The sequence below is a fragment of the Orcinus orca genome, chromosome 3 (assembly GCF_937001465.1).
Source record: "Orcinus orca chromosome 3, mOrcOrc1.1, whole genome shotgun sequence".
NCBI classification, from domain to species: Eukaryota; Metazoa; Chordata; class Mammalia; order Artiodactyla; family Delphinidae; genus Orcinus; species Orcinus orca.
In genome coordinates this window covers 26,943,594-26,966,746 of record NC_064561.1, presented here as the reverse complement: position 1 = coordinate 26,966,746, position 23,153 = coordinate 26,943,594, and the positions used below count along the sequence as shown (strand labels likewise).

Sequence of the window (23,153 nt, the reverse complement as noted above, 5' to 3'; positions counted from 1 at the left end):
TTAGGAGGAATCGGCTAAGGATTGTGGTTCAGAACTCAAGGTAGGGCTTCCCTGGTGGCGCAGTGGTTAAGAATCCGCCTGCCAATGCAGGGCACACGGGTTCGAGCCCTGGTCCGGCAAGATCTCACATGCCGCGGAGCAACTAAGCCCGTATGCCACAACTACTGAGCCTGGGCTCTAGAGCCCGTAAGCCACAACTACTGAGTCCGTGCGCCACATCTACTGAAGCCCCCGCGCTCCAGAGCCCGTGCTCCGCAACAGGAGAACCCACGACAATGAGAAGCCCACGCACCGCAACAAAGAGTAGCACCCACTCGCCGCAACTAGAGAAAGCCTGCGCGCAGCAACAAAGACCCAACACAGCCAAAAATAATAAATAAATAAAAATAAATAAATTTTAAAAAAAGAACTCAAGGTAAAGTTGAAATGTAAAATTCGACATTTTCCAGAATTTATGACATGAAATACTGCCCTTGCTAGATGCTCTGTGAATGGCTTCACAGTCAAGTACAGCTGAAGAACCCGGTATTGATAACGCCCCTCTCAGATAATCACACTGAATGTTTTTATGCAAGGAGCTTCAAGAAGTTCTGCAAAAAACCCCCCCAAAACAAAAAACTGTTTAACTTAATTTTACGAAGCATTGCTCAAACGAATGTGTCCACAGAACACTTTCTTTTTAAAAAAATAATTAATTAATTAATTTTTTTGCTGCACTGGGTCTTCGTTGCTACGTGCAGGCTTTCTCTAGTTGTGGCGAGTGGGTGCTGCTCTTCATTGCGGTGTGCAGGCCTCTCATTGCGGTGGCTTCTCTTGTTGCAGAGCACGGGCTCTAGGCATGCAAACTTTGGTAGTTGTGGCTCACAGGTTCTAGAGCGCAGGCTCAGTAGTTGTGGCGCACGGGCTTATTTGCTCCACGGCATGTGGGATCTTCCCGGACCAGGGCTCGAACCCGTGTCTTAACCACTTAACCATTGTGCCACCGGGGAAGTCCCCCACAGAACACTTATTTCAGACGTTATGTGTTGACATTTGTTCTGGAAAACACTAAAAAATGCTGAATGGAAAGATTATAGATTTGGGAACTGTGATGGTCTATTAAGGAGTTACAGGTCCAAGGTCATCTTCATACTAGCTGTGACAACGTGTAAACAATCTCTCAGACTATTAATTTCCTCATCCATAAAATGGGTATAACAACTCTTACCTAGTAGAATTGTAGTGAAGATTAAAGAGATAATATCTATAAGGTAACCAGCCCATAGCATGTACTCAAAAAAATTAGAATTTCCCCCCTTAATTACAGCGTTAGGTTTTGGAAAGAGAAAGTAGCTCTTGAATATGATGAATCCAGGAAAGAATTACATCAGGATGAGATATGTGCCTTGATTAGCATTTGGGAGGGGGCATAGTACGGGTTAAAAAAGCCAGTTTTAGGACCAGACACGCCACACACTAGCCATGCGAGACCTTGGGCCAGTGTCTTCACCTGTCTGAAACTTAGCAACTTCATAGGTAAAATGCAGATATCTACTTCAGGGAGCATTCTGAGGATGAAAGAAAATTGTAGGTAAAGTGCCCCATAGGCCTGGAACACTGCAAATGCCCAGAAAAATAATGGTGCCATTGATCATGATAGCATGAGGCACCATTTTTGAACACATACTGTGCCAGGTAAGGAAGGGGCGGAGTTTGGCCATCTCTTCAGAGTGGAGCATGCAGACCATTTCCTCACAATGTACTTTTTAAGGATGCAGATTCCTGCTGATTCTGTCTTTTGGGGGACGCAGCCCAGGAATGTGCACTTTGGCGAGCTCCCTGACTGAATCTTCTGGTCACTGAAATTTGAGAACCAATGATTGGGAGGCATGGGTTGCCAGATGGTGAAGCGGCACACCTGGACCAGATAGACACGAACTAGAGAAGGAGTGGACATTAAACGCTCTGGACTGGGAGAAGAGTGGCCCCTCGATATGAGTTTTGGACCCCCAGATTCACCATGACCCCTTAGAGAAGAGCATTTGCAGGTGTGTGAGCCGGTACGTGCTTGGTGTGTCATTCCTGGAACAGGAGAGCAGTGGTGAGTGCGCCAGTTCCAAGTCAGAACTGAAGGAAGATAGTGGGTAAGAGACCCCAGAGACACAAAGTCAGGTTGATTGCTGACCGCGGTCCAGTTCCCATCCCATCCCACGAGGCTCAGGGGCCCCTGCACGCCTGCCCCGGGAAGCCCATGCCATGGTCATTACCAGATGTATTCTTGAGACTAAGCACTCCTGGTTTAGGAGATTTGGGACAAAACGCTCCCGGGGTGTGTGGGGTATGGGTGGTGGTGTTAAACCACAGAATGACTTTCCTTTCTTATGGGAACAGAGCTTAATATATGAAGGAAGATTATTCCTAAGTAAGGTGCACCAGAAGATCATTGCTTTAAACTGTTTCCTCTAAGGTGGGATGAATATTGTATCGAAATCCTCCCCTTTGAACTTCTGCGCTGGGATTCTGCTGGTTCTATTCTTCTCTTCCTAGGAAGGTGGGGTGGTGGTGTCCTTTTGGATTCAGCTGGGACCAAGGAGGCTCCGCACCGGTGGTTGGTTTTGCCTTGGCGCTGCCTTTGGGAAAGTAATAAAACATCAGGCAATGCTCTCCACCTCCTGGGAGCAGGCGGCTTGGGCAGTCCCTGTGGCCCAAACGTGGCTGCACCCTCCTACTTCCCTGCCCATCAGGCAATGCCAGCGAGAGGTTCAAACTCCCTGGACATGTAAAGTTTTCCACCTTTCGGCACAGAGCCGAGATGTGGGAGATACCCAGTGAATACAAGGAAGCTTTCTCTTGGTTTCTGGACATTGTAGTTAAAAGAATCAAAGTACACTAAGGCCCAGAGAGAGGAGTCATCCCTATTTCTGAGCAATGCCCAAACCTAGCTCACACAGGCTTCTGTTTTTTGATCCCCAAATCCAGGCCAAGATGCCAGGGCACAAAGCTACTCACCCTTTCTTCAGCCAAATAAAATCCATAGACACATCTTCACAATGAAGCTTGAAACCAGTCAAGCACTTTTTTTTATTAAAAAAAAAAAGAAAAGTCTAATGGTAAAGTATATAGTCTATACATGCTACAGCTAATTCATTGTTCATCACCCCTCCCCCCTCACATTATATATCCTCATGTATTTTTCGTGTGTGTTAAAAGGAAACAAAGACACCACCAGAATGTGTCAGCTTGCCAAGGGTATGAGGAGTGCTGAGATGTCCAGAGATCTCCAGCATCATCCTGTGAGCAGACGCGAGGTGGTGGGGCAATGCTGTCAGAGCCCACTGCTCCTGGAGGGATGCAAGAAATGGCCTAGTTACTTGGTGGCTCCCTGAAGCAGGAAATGTGGGTTGTAGCCAAGGTGACCAGTTTGGTATCACCCCGTGAGTGGAAGGGGTGCTGCTACTAACAATTACATGGGCACAATGTCACAGACGGGCGTACACTGGGGTAAAATATGGACACCTTAGTTGTGTTAGGATTGCTTATTGCCATCATAAGCCTGGTGGGTGCACCTCCTCTTGTACGTTTATAGAAGACCTGAAAGTGAAGGCTACTGGCTGTGGCACTGGGCTTGGCCTCTTCAAGGACAACAGAAGTTGAGTCCCTTGTTCCTGATTGGAGCCAAGAAGGCCTATTTGGGAGCAGACGATAAAAACGGGAAAGGTGGAATGTGGAAACACGATGGGTGGCTTGAAAACTCCACAAGGTAGCACCAGAAAGCAGACGTTACCCCATGGGGCTGGACGGTCAAGTCTGTGAGAAGGGTCCTCAGCAGGTGGTCCATGAGCAGACAAAGACTCTGGAGCCTCCTGGTTTTAACTCTACAACTCCACAACTCTGTCTGTGACCTTCACGGGCTAAGGTCCATCTAGACGTTACTTGGCCAAGTTAGGAGCAATCCCTCCAGGCTAACGGAGGGCTTGCCGCACCCTCAGGCCTCAACGCAAGCCAGTTTCCTACTCATTCAGGCCACACTGTTTGGCAATAGGGAATCTTCATCTATGGTCTGGTATGGTTGTTTGCAGCAGAAGCCCTGAAGGACGGGCCTGACAACCAAGGAGGGGACAAGACTGCCACGTGACTCAGGCTGTTACATGTACATTATCACAGCCCAAAGTGAAGGGCAAGACCTGACCCGACACTTAAAAACTCAGAAACAATGAAAGGACGGGAGCCAAGCCGAGGCACGAATGTTCTCGTTCTTGATGATGTTGAGTTGCCAGCTACCTGAGGCCAGGAGCGATTTCTACTTCATCCCACTCAGTGCCGTGTACTCAGTACAAACGAAATAAATACTAGACTGTCCATCCCTCAGCCTAAGAGTAGGGTCTTCCAACCTTGGGGAGATTTGGCATCTGTCCTTTAATGTGGCAAGTTTGTTTTCCTACATTCTACCTGGGAAGGAAATCCCCTGTGGGCCCAGAAATGTTTTAAGGCCAAGAACTTTGTCTAAGAAATCAATCACGTGGTGAGGCTTTGTGGATGACATGTAACATGACTACTGGAAGCCTGGTGAGGCGCTAGCAATTTCCTGGCAGGGCAGGGCATTAAAAATGGTTTGAGCTGCAGCCCAGCTCCCCAAGTCTCATCCTGGGACAAGGACATAAACCCACCAAATGGCAAAGAAATTCTGAGTAAAAAACTTGAGTAAAGGCCTATTTTATCAAGGGGTGGTCCTAAAACGCAGATTTTCCAAAGATTTGGCGTTCTGACTACAAGCTGTAGTTTTGCCCTAGGGTGTAAGATAAAACAGCCATCCCGAGAAAGTATGCGGGGGTGAGGAAAGGAATAAAATCCATCCTTGCCTGCCTTTCTGGGCTGGCATTTGGCCTGTGACCTACTGACATGTGTGATGGTGGGGTCAGGAGAGGAAAAACCTAAATTGAGAGGGAGGGTCACCTGCTTCCCTGGAAGCACCATGAACATGTCATTGTTGATGGCAGAGGAAACGTCACGGGCACTGGGGAGAAAAAACGGGATTCAAGTCTCAGCTTGGTCAATATTTGGATGACGCTGACTTCAACCTCTGAACCTCAGTGCTCTCATGACAGATTGGGGCTGATCCTAGGCACCTCACAGGGTTGAAGTGAGGATGAGATTAAAGGACGGAGCGTGCGTAGGCACCGGTAACCTGCCCGGAGGCTGGCACAAAAGTTATTCCTATGGCCCTGGACATTTGCCACGGTGGTGACTCCAGGGGATTTTGCATCTGCTCTATCAAATGCGCATAGAATGGTGGCTACAGTCCTGGATGGTATCAACCTAAGCCCCCAGGTGAGGACAGCTAGGGAGAGCCGTTGGCCATCAAGACCGTCCCTTGCAGCTGCCTGGGGAAGTACCCTCACCGTGGTAGGAGGAGCTGGAGAGAGGAGTCCTCAGGCCACAGATGTGTCCTGAGGAAAGAACAGTGAACAGAGAGAAATGTGGCTTGAGTACCTTCAGTTCACGCCAGAATAATAACAATAAAAAGGCTGATTACTTTTTCATGTGCAGGGAAAATTTTCTATCCAGAAAAAGGCGGAATTAGTCCATTCCCACCCAGCTGACCCCTGGGAAGAGGAAATGAAGCCAAAGACAAACGCCTTCAGTGGAATCTGCACACAAAAATCAAAGCTCTTCACAGCCAGGCACGGAGCCACTCGCAGCCTGGTCTACACCCAGCGCCTAGTACATAGTAGGCACTCGCAAAATACTAGAAAAGGTCAATGAAAGCTGAGAGATAATCAGAAAAAAAAATTTAGAGTTTTGTCTTTTGAAATGTAGTCAAATCCTGCATAACAGCTTCACGAATGGTGTTTAAACCAAAATGGGTCAAAAACTCAGGAAAACGTGCTGTGGGGCCTCCTCCCGAGTGAGGGGACCTTGGAGGGTGGATGGCCCTCTCCCATTCTCCCTTCTGCCCCTGGCTGCCATCTTCCCCCCAAGGTTCTGGGAACAGGGCTGGGGGCAAGTGGGCGTGGCAGGGCACCTCAGGGCCCTGTCCCAAGACTCTCGGGGTGTGGGATTTACAGACCTACTGAAGGAAGGAATAAAGATGCGATTGTGTATCAGGGAAGGATCCAGAGCCCATGTGGCAGTGAGGAGGGGTGGGGAGGGGAGGGGAGAGTGGAAGAGAGCTGTCTGCACATAAATTTTGGCACTGCAGGTAGACGGCGAGCATCCCTGGGAAAGCTGCTCTTGTGGTCCCAAAAGCATGGCAGCAGATGACTACTCTGCATCAGAGATCTCTGGGGGCAGGGCCAGAGGGCCACTTCCTCTTGTCCTGCAGAGTAGGGTGGGATGAGGAGGGGTGCTGCATTCTCACCCCCCAAGGCAGCCTGGACCCCAGGCAAGAGCTCTGGGCTGGAAGCCAGAAACCCTGGGTCCTGATTCTCGTTCTGCAGTGTAGCTGTGTCTCTACGTGACTCAGTGAACCACATCAGTCAAAACGGGTGCAAGGGCTGCCCCGGGTTCCTTCCAGTGAGACCACAGAGAGGGAGAGTGCATGGAAAGAAAAAAAGAGAAAACTACTCTTCGAGTGCCAGAGAGGAGCAGGAAGCAGCAGCAGAGACAGGAGGTTCTGCCTGGCCCTCGGGTCCCCATCTCCTTATGGGACTACTGCCTACTCTGCCCAGTTTGCTGGAGACTCCGCTGCTGGCCCTTGAGCCACCAGGGTCCCTCAAGGCTGGCATGTGAGACCACCTTGGCTCCCTTTGCTCCATAAGTTCTATCCCCTGGGGTGGGCACCAGCATAGGAGCAGGAAACAGGGCTCTGTGGCAGCACCAGGGCCGTGGGCAGCCTCTGTGTGGAGCAACCATATGGGGTCCAGGGCAGCCTTCAGTAGATGCTACAATGGGTTGGAGGGGTGTTGGGTGTGGGAGCAGCCACCCGGCCCCCACATGCACAGTCCAGGGCAGCCAGCTGGCGTCTCCGTCTCCCCGCCTGGTTTGCCTCTTACAGGGGAAGGGCACAGGCATGGAAGTCAGGCCAGCCTGGATGCAAATCCCCTTTGCTCCTCTTCCCAGCTAGTGTGCCCTTGGGCCCATTGAACCCGTTTCCTCATCTATAAAACAGGAGTAATAGTATCAGAGAGGGCTGCTGTGAGGGTTCAGCATGAAGGTAAAGTGCCAAGTACAGCGTTTGGCACCTACTAGCTACTCAGCAAAGAGGAGCTCCCAAGGGGCGTGGCTTGTGAACGGTCCCCTTATTCAAACAAACCTTGAGATTCTTGCTCTAGGTAGGCAGAAGTGAAAGGCCCCCCCAAAAGCGGGCTGGGGATTCTTGTTTAAAAGCCCTGGGTTGGACCCCAGCCTGCAGCAGGAAAAGGGGAGCATGCTCGGAGCTGGAAGCACTCCTTTAGAACTGATCAGGGTCCCAGCACAGAAGGGAGGCAGCGTGGCTGGGAGGACCTCCAGGCCCACTCCTGGGGCAGCTGCATCTGCTTGAACCTGAGAGGCCCGTGGACCTGAGGCCTCGGGGAAGACACCACCTCCCTGGAACTGGCAACGGAGCTGACTTCTACGGGATGAAGTTCTTTCTGGGACCAGGCATTTTGGAAACTGAGTGAATCAAGTTGCTTGACATGAATGAACTGGGTGGGGTGCTGGGTCGGCAGAGGGCTACCCACACTCTGCCTGATCCGATCAACAAGAGACCCTTTCTGTAGTTTCTCCAGATGATGGATTCCGGTCCTAGAGACCTCAGAGAGTCATGGTCCAGCTGTTGGGTGGGCAGGGAAGCTGGGTGGCAATGCCACTGGCCTTAAGGCAGGGATGCTGAGAAGAGAGAAAGGGGTGTGGCCTCTGAGCCTCCAGGGGACGCTGTGATGGGAGGGGTCCCTCTCCACCCAGAGAAGGGAAGAAACCACAGTATTCCAGTATTCCTTCCTTTGAAGCTGCGTGGAGGATGATAAATTAAGAGGCATATTAAATATGTAGGTAAAGCCGGCAGGGTCGTGCAGGACTTCCAGGCAGGAAGGGAGCAGGCTAGGGCTTCTTTCTGAGATAGTTGGAAGGAATCCACCCCTCCCAGGAGGGGGCCCCGCTTTGCACCTGGCAGAACCACCAGCCGCTGCTGTTCTTTTCCCGGACCTCGAACACCGTCCCCTCCTGGAAGCTGCTGGTACCTTCGTCTCCTTCAAAGTTGGCCACGGCCACATACAAGTCCTTGGGGCCGTCTGCATTGGGGAAGGGGGCTGCAGCCACTTTCTCCTTGTTTTCTCCCATCTTGCCCATCATCCGTGGCCCCAGCCCACCTTTGCCTCGCATGTCATCCTGCCCCCCTGAGGAGTTGGAGAGAAAAGGTTTGGCTTTTGGGGGGACAAGCAGGGCCCGGCCTGGGACAGGAGCTGCCTTGCCTTCGGTGGGCTCCCGCTGCGGCCCTCTGACCTCTGGAAGGGGCCCTCTGACCTCTGGAAGGGGCCCTCTGACCTCTGGAAGGGGCCTGGACGACGAGGAGGTTTTCTTGGGGGGTGGTGGTCTCCGAGGAGGGACCACAGGTCTCTGCTGGGAAGCCTCTTGGAGAGGGACTGGCACATTCTTAGGCACAGGATCTGCGGTCTTGGCCGGCCTTGGAGGGGCTCTGCAGGACGTCTCCTTTGGGCTGAGCCCATCCTGTTTGCTCGTCCTGTCCTGGGCACGGCCAGGCCCCTCCCCTGGGAGGAAGCCACGGCTGATGGCCACGTCCTGGCCTCCCCCAGCCTGGGGGCTGCTCTCTCCGTCCAACGAGGGTTTCTCTTGGGACTTGGCAGGCCTGAGCTTGCTCCTGAGGTTACAGATGTCCACTTGGTCTTCGCCCTGAGGTGGCTCTGTCCTGGGGGAAGGAGCTGGTTTTGGCCTAACCTGAGGTTTGGACTTTAAGAAGGGATTCTGGGGAACAGCTTCCGGCCTCTCCTCCGGTGGGTCAGCTTTGGATTTGGAGACAGGTCGGAGGTTGGGCTTCTTCACTTCCTTGGCCAATACTTTATGGCCACACTCCAGCCCCATCTCATTTTTCAGCTGGAACAACTTGCTTTTGTCAGGTTTGGACTCTGGTCTCCTGCTGTCCCGGGCTGGAGGCGTGTGTTTGGTTGGGATCATTGGCAAGATCATGCCAGGAGGCTTGGGTGAAGAACCTCTGAGCTGCTCCATCCTCTGTCGCTCCTGCAGCTCCCCTTCCGACTTGATGATGGATTCTTTCCGGGGAGGGAGGCTGGGCTTCTCCTCCAGGTCGGGGTCCGAGATCTCCTCGTAGCCTGCACACGAGGACGTGTCTGAAGATGCCTTCCTTGGGACCTCCTTACCACCCTTCCAGTCTTTGGACCATTGCATGGCGGAGTCCACAGCCCCATGTGGTGCATCGGGTAGGGGCCGGGACGGGCCGACGGCTTCACTGCCCGTGCAGTTCTCCATTGCTGCTGCATCTCCCAACCGGAGCTGCGTCACCTCATTGGGCAAGGGAGCCAGAAAGTTGGGTCTTGAGGCATTGCTGGTTTTCTTATACTTATCGATGAAAGTCGCTGGGGCCCACCCTTCCTTATCTTCAATCTGAATGTACCACCAGCCGCTCAAGTTCTTCTCGATCACCTGGAAGGGAGGCCAGAGGAAAGCACTGAGTAGGTATGGTGTCAGGGCCAGTGGGCCAGGATGGTCTGGGAGAACCCACATGCAGCTGGGGTTCTGGAATCAGGGATTTTACATTCGTCAGATTCCCAGACAATATCTATGGGGGACCATCTATGAGACTGCTGTGTATCAGAAACATCTTACATGGGGGTAGGTGCTCGTGTAATTTTGGATTTCCTCAAAATCAGTCCTTGAGATATGAACTGGGGTGTGGGTAGTTAATCTGAGAGATGATTCCAGGAAGCCCAAGTGAGGAACTGAGGAAAGGGAGAGCCAGTTAGGAGCAGTTAATGCTCTTGGGCCAGTGGGGCTTAATTTAACAGGGATCCTCTGAGAGACTGTGCCGAATCAGACATTGGGGGTGGGGACACTTATCTCCTGACCCCTAGTCCCTCCCCCTCCCCAAGACATTAACCCTCCCCCTTTCTGGGTGATGCCCTTAGGCGGGCATAGGAGGTAGGAAGCAGTTGCGGGGTTGGGATAGAGGGCAGGCCACCAGCGGTGTCTGCTAAAATCCTGAAGAAGTTCAAGGCGAACCCCCGATACAGCCCAAACTAGCCTTGATCACTGCTCCTTTGGTTGAGCACCAGACAAAGCAGTTGGCTGGTGTTTATATGCCATGCCGTATGAAAAATGTGCATCCTGAAAGGTGGGGAGCACACCTAGCTCATGTTTAGGAACAGGGGAACTGATGCTGATGGAGGTACAACAAACTCATCTCATCTCCCTCTCCCTCTGGGATACACACCCATTGACTGGAACGGTGGGTGGAATCACTCATGTTATTTAATACCTTATGTTTCCTGTCTCCTTTTTGTTTAGTACCATGTGGCTAAATTCACACGGGTGAAAGGTGCACACGCTGCATGTTACGGGCTGAACTGAGTCCCCCCCAGATTATATGTTGAAGCCCTAACCTCTGTACCTTAGATTGTGACTGCGTTCAAAGACAGAGCCTTTTAAGAGGTAATTAGGTTAAAATGGGGTCATTAGGGTGGGCCCTAGTCCACTATGACTGTTGTCCTTATAAGAGGAGATGAGGACACACAGAACATCCAGAATGAGGGCCGACCATGGGTGAACACAGAGAGAAGGTGGCCAGGTGTGAGGCAAGGATAGAGGCCTCAGGAAAAGCCAAACCTGCTGACACCTTGATCTTGGACATCCAGCCTATAGAACATGAGAAAATCCATCTCTGTTGTTTAAACCACCCAGTCCTCTGTGATGGCAGCCTGAGCAAACTAATAAACAGCAATACCACAGCAGGCTCTGTGCACAGGAGAGCTGGTTAATGATTACAACCACCTGATGAGATGGGGATTGTCATCCCATTGTACAGATGCAGAACCAAGCCTCAGGAGAGCTGAGGAGCTCGCAGAGGGTCACGCAGAAAGTCAGTGGTGGAGGCGGGAGTCAAAGGCAGCCTGGTGGGCTCCAGAGCCTGAGGCTTTACTACCCAGCCCTGTCCTGGAAAGTGGACCTTGCTTGGCGGGGGAGCCGTGCCTGAGGTGAGAAAGCGCTAGGGGCTGAGGGCTGTGGGTATGGTTCTGCTGTTGCGCTCTGCCACCCAGATCAGAGAGAAAGGCAGCCACAGACCCAGTGCAGGAGCAGAGGCTGGCCTCTGGCTGCAGTCCTGGGTTCTGGTTCTGGCTGCCTCAACAGCCCTGGGTAAGCCACAGGCCTGAGATGCTACATCACAAAACAGAGAGGATGGTAAGAACAGTAATGCCTGCTTGTAGGGTTTCCATGATGACCACATAAGCTAATGCGTGCAATAGCACTTGGTAAAGGCTGAAAGGAAAATGTTACCTATTAGTATTAAATTACAGGGGAGAGCACTGAGAACGCAGCAGGCATGTGGCGGGCATATACTTAACACGTCCCACTGGAGTCTCTCCAGGAAAGGGTACTGATAAATGGAAGCCCTTTACGTGCTGGTGACCAGCATCTTATCAACACTTGGTAGCTCTGGTAATGACTGAAGGTGATTCTGGGCATACAAGTCATTGTCAGCACATCCGTGAATTCAACAACTGTAAGACTAAGTATGTACGTGAGCAAATGAAAATAGAACAATTAATCAAAATGAAATCTATCAATGAGGATTTGCTAAGCTTACACTCTACCATGTACTATGGCAGAAGCTCTCAACATTTGTGTCCTTAATTGCGATGCATGGGAGTTTTCATTTACTAAATAGAAGCTAAGAGCTATTACAAATACAGTCAGTCATACCTAATTAAAAAAATTTTTTTTAAATTAATTAATTTCTGGCTGCGTTGGGTCTTCATTGCTGTGCGAGGGCTTTCTCTAGTTGCAGTAAGCGGGGGCTACCCTTCGTCATGGTGAACCGGCTTCTCATTGTGGGGGCTTCTCTTGTGGAGCACGGGCTCTAGGCACGTGGGCTTCAGTAGTTGTGGCATGCAGGCTCAGTAGTTGTGGTGCACAGGCTCAGTTGCTCCACGGCTCGTGGGATCTTCCCGGACCAGGGCTCGAACCTGTGTCCCCTGCGTTGGCAGGTGGATTCTTAACCACTGCACCACGAGGGAAGTCCCCAGTCAAACCTCATTTTATTGCACTTCACTTTATTGCGCTTTGCAGGTACTGTATTGTTTTTTTTTTTTGCTGTTGTTACAAATTGCTCATTTTCACAATATTTCAAACTTTTTCATTGTTTATGTGTAATGGTGATCTGTGGTCAGTGATCTTTGATGTTACTATTGCAAAAAGATTATGACTTGCTGAAGGCTCAGATGATGGTTTGCATTTTTTAGCAATTAAGTTTTTTTTTTTTTTTTGCGGTACGCGGGCCTCTCACTGTTGCGGCCTCTCCCATTGCGGAGCACAGGCTCCGGATGTGCAGGCTCAGCGGCCATGGCTCACAGGCCTAGCCACTCCGCAGCACATGGGATCTTCCCAGACCGGGGCATGAACCCATGTCCCCTGCATCGGCAGGCAGACTCTCAACCACTGCACCACCAGGGAAGCCCCGCAATTAAGTATTTTTTAATTAAGGTCTGCACTTTTAAAAAAAAATAAATTTATTTATTTTATTTGTTTATCTTTGGCTATGTTGGGTCTTCGTTGCTGTGCGCGGGCTTTCTCTAGTTGCGGCGTTCTCTAGTTTCTCTACTCTTCAGTGAGGTGCTCAGGCTTCTCATTGTGGTGGCTTCTCCCGTTGCGGAGCACAGGATCCAGGTGCGCAAACTTCAGTAGTTGTGGCACACGGGCTGTGCCACAGGGAAGGCGGGTCTGCACATTTTTTTAGACATAATGCTATTGCACACTTAATAGGTTATAATATAATGCAAACACACTTTTATATGCACTGGGAAACCAAAACATTCATGTGACTTGCTTTATTGTGATACTGGCTTTATAGGGGTGGTTTGGAACCGAACCTACAATATCTCCAAGGTTGGCCTGTAAAAGCAAATGCAAAGTCACAAGAATGGAGATGAAAGAATATAGCCTGGGCTTTAAAACCAGAGAGATTTGGGATCAAATCCCAGCTCCACCACCTACCGGCTATGTAACCTTGGACATTTACCTAACCTCTCTTTGTCTCAGATACATCTGTAAAGTGGGCTGGGGACTTCCCTGGTGGTGCAGTGGTTAAGGATCTGCCTGCCAAGGCAGGGGATATGGGTTTGAGCCCTGGTCTGGGAAGATCCCACATGCCGCGGAGCCACAGATCCACTAAGCCCGTGCACCACAACTACTGAGCCCGCGTGCCTAGAGCCCGTGCTCCACAACGAGAGAAGCCACCGCAATGAGAAGCCTGCGCACCACAAAGAAGAGGAGCCCCCGCTCGCCGCAACTAAAGGAAGCCCACGCGCAGCAACGAAGACCCAACGCAGCCAAAAATAAATAAATAAATAAATTTAAAAAAATAAATAAATAAAGATAAAATGGGCTCAATGTATCGATCTCTTGGGACTTGTTTGAAGATTAGTTATGAAGGACATAAGGTACTCGGCACAGATAAGTGTCTGTATCATCATTATCATCGTATCATCATTAGTAAAACATGTTTTGAAGATACATGGACCAAGCAAGGAACTAAGGTATTCCTTGTAGCTCCACTGCTGGAATACTGTGGTTCCATTCATGAATCCTGAACACTAAGATGATGTTGAATTGAACCAGGAAGCAAAACTGGAGGAGAAGAAAACAAAGGATACAGTGTTTATCATAAGAACTCTCGGTTAAATCAAAAACTGTAGGGTCAACTACTTCTCACTCAAGTCCTTCAAGTCATCACTAGCAGAACCTATGCTGACATCACAGAACAATAGTAAAGCAGAGAAGTTTCAAGGATGGGTCACATTTGTGCTTCCTGGGAAAGAATGCTGGGTATGTGAGCTATTTATTGGCTCAGCTTTAGCAAAAACAGACAGAATAAAAGCCAGAAATGAGACAGGGAATGGTTCTGGTTGAAGTGCGGGTGCAGCCTTGGAGGGAGACTCCCCAGCATCTCCAGAAGACCCCAGGGATCCATTTACTCCCTACTGCACACAGCGTCAGCCCTCAGCTTCACTGCATCGTCCGGAACACCTTGAGCTGCCCCTAGGTGGATTTCCGAATGCTCTGAGCCAGGGAGTGCTGGTGCGTATTGGCAAATGCCCTGTTTGCCAGCACGCTCAAACAATGGTGTGTGTTTGTAAAAAATGCTGGAAACTCATTGTCTTAAAGGAGAAGAAGGTTTTATCATGTTCTTCAGTGCTCTTGGGAAAAAACAAACAAACAAAAAAACTTTTATAATATGCAAGCCAGACTTCTGGTTTCAAGATGGGAGATGGAATGAACAGCAGTTTCCCCTTAATGCAATAAAGCCAGGAAACAAATGAATATCAGTAGAAAGCCAAGCGCAGAAAGAGGAAGGGGAGAAGTTAGTGGACTAGGAATTGTGAGGAATCACGGATGGGCAGAAGCTGCAAAGGGGGGCTGTGGCCCAGGACTACTGCAGGGGGTTTTGTTGCAAAAGGTAGTAGCAGTGTGAGGTCTGCCAGACTTTGAGGGGGTAGGATCTGAGACTAGGAAGGCCCAGGGGCAAGTGACAGGGGATTAACTGGGATACCACGGCAGAAGCAACAAGGCTGGTTGACCCCTCCATGCCCTTTGTTCCATTCCTGTAGGGTAGGTGGTATGAAGGAGGTGATTGCTCATGAGTGGAACAGTGAAAGAATGAGCTTGGGTCAGAGACAAGACACTGCTCAGTGGCTGGCTCAGAAGTCCCCCATCTGGCACTGAAGCCGGTGGAAGTCAACCAGCCCCTTGTGTACACTCCCCAACTGGGCTGTTTGACTGCTGCCTCTTCTTGTACTGCCCAAGACAAGTCCTAGCACCATGAAAAGAACTGAAATAAATAATACCAACACCACTGCAAAGGATTTACAACCGAGGAGAGAGATCATGAACAATAACATATTTAATATCCTTATACAGATATAGAAGGGCATCGACATCGTGAAAGAACAGGCTATTATGAAACGAGAACACGTAACTAGGAAAAAGAATCAATAAGTGCTCTTGGAAATAAAAATGATAGTTGTTGAAATAAAATAAGAAACAGACTGAATTGTTAAAGAGCAAATTAATGGACTAAAAGATGAAGCAGAATGCTCTAGGAACGCAGTACAAAGGGATGAAGGTGGAAAATATGAAAGAAACGTTAAGAGACATGGAAAATAGGGGCAGAAGCTCCCATACTGTTTCATAACCATTCCAAAAGGAAAGAATAAAAAGAGTGAAGAGAGTCATTATTTAAAGAAGTAAAAGTGATGGACTTCCCTGGAGGTCCAGTGGTTAAGACTCTGTGCTTCCACTGCAGGGGGCAAGGGTTTGATCCCTTATCAGGGAACTAAGATCCTGCATACCATGCGGTGGGGCTCCCCTACCCAAAAAAAAAAAAAAAAAGAAGTAAAAGTGGGAAAATTTCTAGGAAGATCTCCTGAGTCCTTAGATTGAAAAGACCCACCACATGCTGAGCAGGATATAAAAATAAAGAAACATACCTAGACATGCTTTAGTGAAACGTCGGCATTTTAAAGACAGTGAGGAGCTCCTGAGAAAATCAGAGAAATGACAGCTAATGAAAAAGAGAACAAGGACCAGGTGGAGAGTAGCTGCTTCCTAGCAACACTAGATGCAGGAAAAGAATGGGACAATCTATTCAAAGTGCCAAGGGAAGATGACTGGAATTCAAAACTCAGTCACTGAAGAATGAGGGGAGAATATTTTTCATAATGTCAAGAAAGCATTATGTACACAAATGGGGGCCTGTCCTTAGTTAAGGATTGAGATGTATGGTCCCATAGAAGCTAACGGAAGGGTAGGAAGGGACCCCAGTGTGAACCTGGGAAGGCTTCCCAGAGGAGGCAGGGATTTGAAGAATGAGGTGGATTTTGATATGCCAAGTTCAGTTCTAAGAATGGCCTTGAGAGCCTTCTATAAGAAAACACGTAGTGGGCTAGGAGCTGGGTTAAAGGAAGGTTAAAGGCAGAGAGAGCAAGAGAGGTGGGGAAGGGCCAGCTGAACCAGTGGGGTTCAGAGGAAAGCAGTGAAAATAAGGCTGAATAGCAATGGGAGGAAGAACAGCCCTTGATGTGGAAAGATGTTAAGAGACAGGCATATGTTTCATGTCAGAATAACATACATGTTTTAAACAGCAAAATGGGGGAACTGGGCACAGAATTATCTTGAAGCACAAGCAAGATGCCTTGTGAGTTCTCTCTGTGGATTTGAAATTAGAAAGAACAGATTGGGAGGAAAAAAAAGGAGCAGATAAAAAGCCTTTTAGAGCCTTGGAGGTATTTCCACCGTCCCCTCAGTTTCTCTGGGAGGATTGGGATTTGCATTTTAAAAAATTAGTTTGACAGGCTTCAACCCAGGTTCTTTAAACACCCCTGCAGACAGCCCTCCTGCTGTCTGCATGGATTAAAGGACACTTGGCTTGAGGAGAACTTTCTAGAGAGGCTTGGGCAGAATCAGTGGTGGTGAGACCCAGGATGCACCTTCGGGAAGTCGCCTCCTCCCGGGCTCACTGGGCAGCTGCCCTGGGACTCGAGGGGGAGGGGGGGGCAGGAGGTGTCAGAGCGGGAGGGAAAATGGTGGGTTCTTTGGAGGCCTAGAGAAGTGACTAAAGACCCTTAGGACACGTGCCACACTTACGCACTGGCTCAGTAATCATTTGTTCACTCTTTATTTCCTCCGTTCATTCAAACATTCATTCATAAAGGAATGGCTCTCTAAGCACCTACTGTGGACCAGCCCCAAGGCCAGGGTTAGGGACGAGAATGAAGAAGAAAACACTCCCTGGTTTTCTGGGTGTTAGCAGGAGGCTAGTGGGGAGATGGATTTTCATTGATTCAACATTTATTGCAAATCTATCACGTGCCAGGCACTGTGCTAGCTGTGGGGATAGAGAAGTAAAAAACAGATACGGTCTCCATCCTCCTGAGATCCCCAAATACTGGGCAGATAAACAGCAGGCTGTCAATAGCCCTGGTTCTAATCTGGAGATAGACATGGGTTCAAATCCTGACTCTGTCACCTTTTGGCTGTGTGACCTTGGACAGCACCTTTTTTTCTGAGCCACAGCTTCCTCCTCTGAAAAATGGGAATTGTAATAGTCCTGCCTCACAAGAGTAAATGACGATATGATTAGGCAAGATACGGCACGTGAGGTGCTTAGTGCAGTGGCCGGCACCTAACTGCTATCCCATTACTTACGGGCTTTCCTGGAAACATGGGAAACACCTTCAAGCTCTAACCCCAGGAGAAAGAAAAGAGAAATGGGAGGGGAGAAAGGATTTATGATGGCCTTCACGCAGGGAACGGAGTAGACAAGCAAAGAAGTGGGAAGTAAAGGGGAGAGGAGAGGCAATCAAGGAGGGAGGAGGTGATGAAAAGAGGCAAATCTATAGACACAGGAAATAGATCAGTGGTGGCCTAGGGCTGGGGCAGGGGCACTGAGAGGGATTGAGGGGACGTGGGGAGGGACTGCTAATGTGTACAGGGTTTCTTATTTGGGTGATGAAATGTTCTAACGTTGATGGTGGTGATGGTTGCACAACTCTGTAATTAAACTAAAAACCACTGAATTTTATACCTTAAATCACTGAGTCATATGGTATGTGAATTATATCTCAATAAAGCTGCTACTAAAAAAAAAGAACACAGGAATAGGAGATGGTGCCTAGAATCAAAAATCACAAGCAGTACAAGCTTTTGTACAGCAAAGGAAACCAGAAACAAAACAAAAAGACAACCCATGGACTGAAAAAAATTATTTGCAAATGATACGACCGACACGGGCTTAATTTCCAAAATATACAAACAGCTCATATAATTCAACAACAAAAAACCAAACAACCCAATTGAAAAATGGGCAGAAGATGTAAACAGACATTTCTCCAAAGAAGACATACAGATCGCCAACGGGCACAAGAAAAGATGTTCAACATCGCTAATTATTAGAGAAATGCAAGTCAAAATTACAATGAGGTATCACCTCACATGGGTCAGAATGGTCATCATTAAAAAATCTACAAATAAATGCTGGAGAGGGTGTGGAGAAAAGGGAACCCTCCTACACTGTTGGTAGGAATGTGAGTTGGTGCAGCCACTATGGAGCACAGTGTGGAGGTTCCTCAAAAAACTAAAAATAGAGTTGACATATGACAATGGCATATATCCGGACAGAACTCTAATTCAAAAAGATACATGCACCCCAATGTCCACTGCAGCACTATTTACAATAGCCAAGACATGGAAACAACCTAAGTGTCCACTGACAGAGGAATGGATAAAAGTGTGGTGTGTACACACACACACACACACACAATGGAATACTAGTCAGCCAGAAAAAAGAATGAAATAATGCCATTTGCAGCAACATGAATGGACCCAGAGATTATCATCCTAAGTGAAGTAAGTCGGAAAGAGAAAGATAAACATCATATGATATCACTTATATGTGGAATCTAAAATATGACACAAATGAACTTACCTATGAAACAGAAACAGACTCATAGATAGACAGAATAGACTTGTGGTTGTCAAGGGGGAGGTAGGTGGGGAGGGACAGACTGGGAATTTGGGATTAGCAGATGCAAACTATTATATATAGGATGGATAAACAACAACGTCCTACTGTATAGTACAGGCAATGATATTCAATATCCTGGGATAAACCATGATGGAAAAGAATATGAAAAAGAATGCGTATATACGTATAACTGAATCACTTTGCTGTACAGCGGAAATTAACACAACACTGTAAATCACCTATACTTCAAAAAAAATAAATTAAAAAAAAAAAAAGGAATCACAGGTAGACAAAGTGAGACCACGTCCACTCACCTCGACCTTCAGGCCCGCCTGGAAGCTGATGCCATCAGGGATGGTGGTCTGGAATTCAGCAATGGTGTAATATTCTTCCTCCACTTGGGGTGGGATGGGAGGCTTGGGCAGACCTCGAGGCTGGTACAATTAAACACAGTGTTAAAACCACTGTAAGTCCATTCCCGTGGCGCTGAATGGGAGGCGCTAAGGGATTGGGGCACACAATCACCCTCAAGGGGGCGCTGGCGGACCCATTTGGATTCTAGGACAAAACAAAGGGGACCACTCAGATCATCGTCTTCTAGATAGGTCACTGGCCTTTCAGCTTTAGGGCAATGAGAAAAAACATGGGACATTTGCCTATAATCATGAAAATTTGGGGCAAGACAATATTCTCTGAACTTAAGAGGCAACAAGTGTTGTGAAATGAACACAGGTTTGCAAGTTAGACCCATTGGTGTGACTTTGGGCAAATCCCTTCCCCTCCTGGAGGCCTGAGTTTTATCTCCTGTAAAATGTGGGTAATAACAGGATCTACCTGGTGGGGTCACGGAGCGCATTCAACGAGTTCATGTAGTGAAACACTGGCATACTGCCTGGCACCCAAAAGGTGCTCGATAAATGGCAGACATTAAAAGAAGAAAGCCCATTTTCAAAGTACTGCTTACAGAGTTAAAAATGGAGTATGAAAGTAAGAGATCAGAACGGGACCACAAGCGAAACGTGTGCCTTATCCCATTTTGGTTTCAAGTTACGTTATTCAAGGAGACTTATCTAAGATAAAGCGGAGTCGGCTCAGGAAGCAGAAAGTACATCCTGAGACCTAACTGTCACAAAGCCATGGGCGAACTGTTTGATCTCCCTGGACCTCAGTCTTTCCACCTGTCAGTGGGATTAGCTTCACAAGGCTGCTGTGTGGGCAGGAAAGAGTGCATCCTTGGAGAAGGCGAGGTGACTGTCAGGGGGCTAATCTCAGGTCAGGGTCTGGCTCCCCAGTTGCAAGGGTCCACTTACTATGGTCATATCCCGGCGAGGAGGGGGTCTCTGTCTCATCTTGGGTGATCCTATAAAGAGACGACAGATAAAATTCCTGAGGTGGACACCACGAGAGATCTATTCTCTCCTGCAGGAGATGAGGCATCACATTCAGCACAGGCATCAGCGAGCGACTGCGACGCTTCCTATGGGAGAGCCCAACTAGAAAGGGGACACTCAGACTGGGTTCAGGACTCTCCGTCAACAAGGGGATGGTGCCCAGTCCTGGAGCAATGGAAAGCCTTCCAGCAAAGGCAACAAGTGCAGGCTTCAGAGTAACGCAGAGGTGGGAGGCTACAAGTTATGTGACTTTGAGCTGCATGGTCCTCTTCTGGAGAGGGGGTGATAATGCCTGCCTCCTGGAAGCAGTGGTGGAGATGAAAGTCAACAATACAGGTGAGGCTCTTGGCATGTGGCAAGCACGCATTAATGGTACTGCCCCTGGCTTTGTGCTCTGGAACACACCCAAATTAAACAATGCATAAACAGAGCCAAACAAACTTGGACTGAGGACTTCAGGGGTTTTTACTCTGGAGTTGGGCTGCCCCTGCTCTGGGTCTCAGGATCAAGGAGAGGACGACTCTGCAGTGGTCCAAGGCTCCTGGCTAAGGGCAGAACATTGAGGAAGGCACCCCATATGCTGTCAGAGCTGGTTTAGCATGGGTCTACACAGAGGTGTAGTTTGGTAGTTGGCGTGTAGAGGAGACTGCAAAACTCTTAAATACCCATTTTTCCTGTCTTCTATTAGAAAAAAAATCACAACAGAGTTTTAGCCAGACACTTGACTGCCTACATAAAGACTACATTTCCCAGACTCCCTTGCAGCTAGGTACTGCCATGTGACTAAGTTCTGGCTGATGGGATGTGAAAGAGTAACAAGTCTGTAGCTTCTGAGTCCAGCCTTCCACTTCTCCCTGCCTCATTTTCCTTGGCCGGACTGGCGGTGAGCCCTCCTGGACCAGGAGGATGAGGGCAACACGAGATAGATACAGCATAACAAGACTCGTGACTGGATAGAGTTGCCACAGCAGCTCTGGACATATACCTGACTGCTCGGTGAGAAAGAAATAAACATCTAAATTACTTGAGCCATTGTTATTGGGTGTATGTGTGTGATAGTAGTGGGGAGTCTTTGCTTGAGCATCTGAACCTATATATCCTAACAGAGACACGGGCTTTCAGATTTTCACTCGCTCCTCTAGTGTTAATGGGAATCCTCCTATGCTCTTGGCCACGCATGATAGGATCCTGCCACGGCATGTCAGTGTTTTCTCAAAGTGGCTGAGACAACTGAGAGACTCAAGAAGTTCACTGACCATAAGAGTCACTTTAAACAGCTGGAGAAGCCCAGCGAGGGGCAAGTGACTGCATCCTTGTGGCTAGTTTTTAGTCCTTTCCCAACAGACAGACTCCTTCTGCCCTGTACAGGGTCACATGCTTGAGGCTGGCATCCTGGGTATGCAGCAGACAACAATAATGAACCTACTCTCAGGTGTGCTGGGAACATTAAATGGTAAAATAGCTTTGAAAAGCAAGATGAGTAAAGAACTATCTTCGGAATAAACCCAACACAGGGTCCGCTTTTCCTTCCCCTGGCTCAGAAATGAGGCCCTGCAGACAGACCACTGGCACTTGAGTCAGAGGGACCTGGGTTCAAGTCCTGGCTCCACTGTTCACTAGCTGGGTAGCCTTGGACAAACCCTTTCATCTCTGTTTCCTAACCTGTAAAATAAAAGGAGTAGGTCCTTCAAAGGTTGTTACAAGGAGTCAGTGAGACTGATTATAAGATTCCTGGCACCTAGTAGGGGCTTGAGAAACAGGAGCTCTGGTGATATGAGACGGTGGTAAAAACATGGCTTGAGTAGGAAAGCCACGTCTCTCCACTCAGGTTCTGCAACTTGCTGGCTGAATGAACTGGAACGAGTGACCTGGGGTTTGTGAGCCTGTTTTCTTATCTACAGGATGGTGGGCAGCAGGGCTGCCGTGAGGATGAGGGACAACGTGTGAGGACCTCTGGGCACAGAGCCTGGCACGTAGTAGGTGCCCAGCTGCCGGGAGCTCGGGTGGGCGGCACTTACTCTGCTTGACGTCACTGTCGGGCGCCGGGCGGCCTTCAAACCGGCCATCCCTCTGGTTGTTGAGCAGCTCCTTCTCCCGGCCCACCGAGTTCTGCTGCCGGGAGACGCCGTCCAGCTCGAGGACGCCCGCGTGGGCGGGTGAGCCGGGGCCCAACTTTGGGGGTACAGGCTCCCCGCTGCTCTTCTTTAGGTAGGAGGCTGGGGCCCAGCCCTCTTTGCCCTGGTACCTGGGAGGAGGGGGAAGGATGCCCGTCAGGCTGCCCTGCCAGGCCCATGGGAAGAAGTTGCACTCCTACTGTGAATCCCACTTTGGGTCCCAGATGGCAGGAACACTGGACCACGACCTGCCCAGGGCCAGGGGCTGGTACACCGCTTGCTGCCTCCAGATGAAGCCTAAGCCCTCAGCTGGGCCTCCCCAATCTGGCCTCTCCTTACCTCCCCAGCCTTGGCTCTCACGGCAACCCCCAGGTCCCGCCCACCCCACACAGCTTGCGCTCTCCCAAAAGTTCCACCATCTCTCACCCCCCTGCCCCTGCTCTTAGAGACCCTCTGCCTGGAAAGCCCATTCTCTCTCTCTCTTTTTTTTTTTTTTCGGTACGCGGGCCTCTCACTGTTGTGGCCTCTCCCGCTGCGGAGCACAGGCTCCGGACGCGCAGGCTCAGCGGCCATGGCTCACGGGCCCAGCCGCTCCGCGGCATGTGGGATCTTCCCGGACCGGGGCACGAACCCGTGTCCCCTGCATCGGCAGGCGGACTCTCAACCACTGCGCCATCAGGGAAGCCCAAGCCCATTCTCTTTTGTGCTCCTCTTTCCCAGCTTTGCTTAATACCATGCCCCCTCTCAAGCCTTTCCCGAGCCTCCCTCCACGGTGCCCCCCACTGTCTCCTGCACACTCCACAATCCCAGCACCTATAACACCCAGTGACACTTGGCTGTGACGGTCCTGTCTCCCCACTTAGAACTCGAGCTCCTGGGGGCGAGGATCATGGATGATTCGTCTGTGTGTGTGACGGCCCTCGCTCCCAGTGAGTTGAGTGAAGAAAAAAGGGGACACGTGGACAAACTGCCAGTGGACCT

The 23,153-nt window shown here is 49.5% G+C and overlaps 1 protein-coding gene across 3 annotated transcripts in view; it reads right to left on the bottom strand.

Moving 5' to 3' along the window:
* Positions 1-3,034: 3,034 nt before the first annotated feature.
* SH3PXD2B (SH3 and PX domains 2B) overlaps positions 3,035-23,153 on the bottom strand; it is a 112,657-nt gene continuing 92,538 nt past the window's right edge. For 2 of the 3 annotated variants that reach the window (XM_049708092.1, XM_012533838.3), the window contains 5 exons: positions 22,077-22,303; positions 19,978-20,027; positions 18,982-19,101; positions 8,065-9,576; positions 3,035-3,320 (listed from right to left, as the gene is read on the bottom strand). In XM_049708092.1, the coding sequence (XP_049564049.1) occupies positions 3,183-3,320; positions 8,065-9,576; positions 18,982-19,101; positions 19,978-20,027; positions 22,077-22,303 (2,047 nt within the window). In that variant the 3' untranslated portion in view covers positions 3,035-3,182. Of the gene's footprint in view, positions 9,577-18,981; positions 19,102-19,977; positions 20,028-22,076; positions 22,304-23,153 lie in introns of all 3 variants that reach the window. The other variant, XM_049708093.1, reaches the window with a different exon arrangement.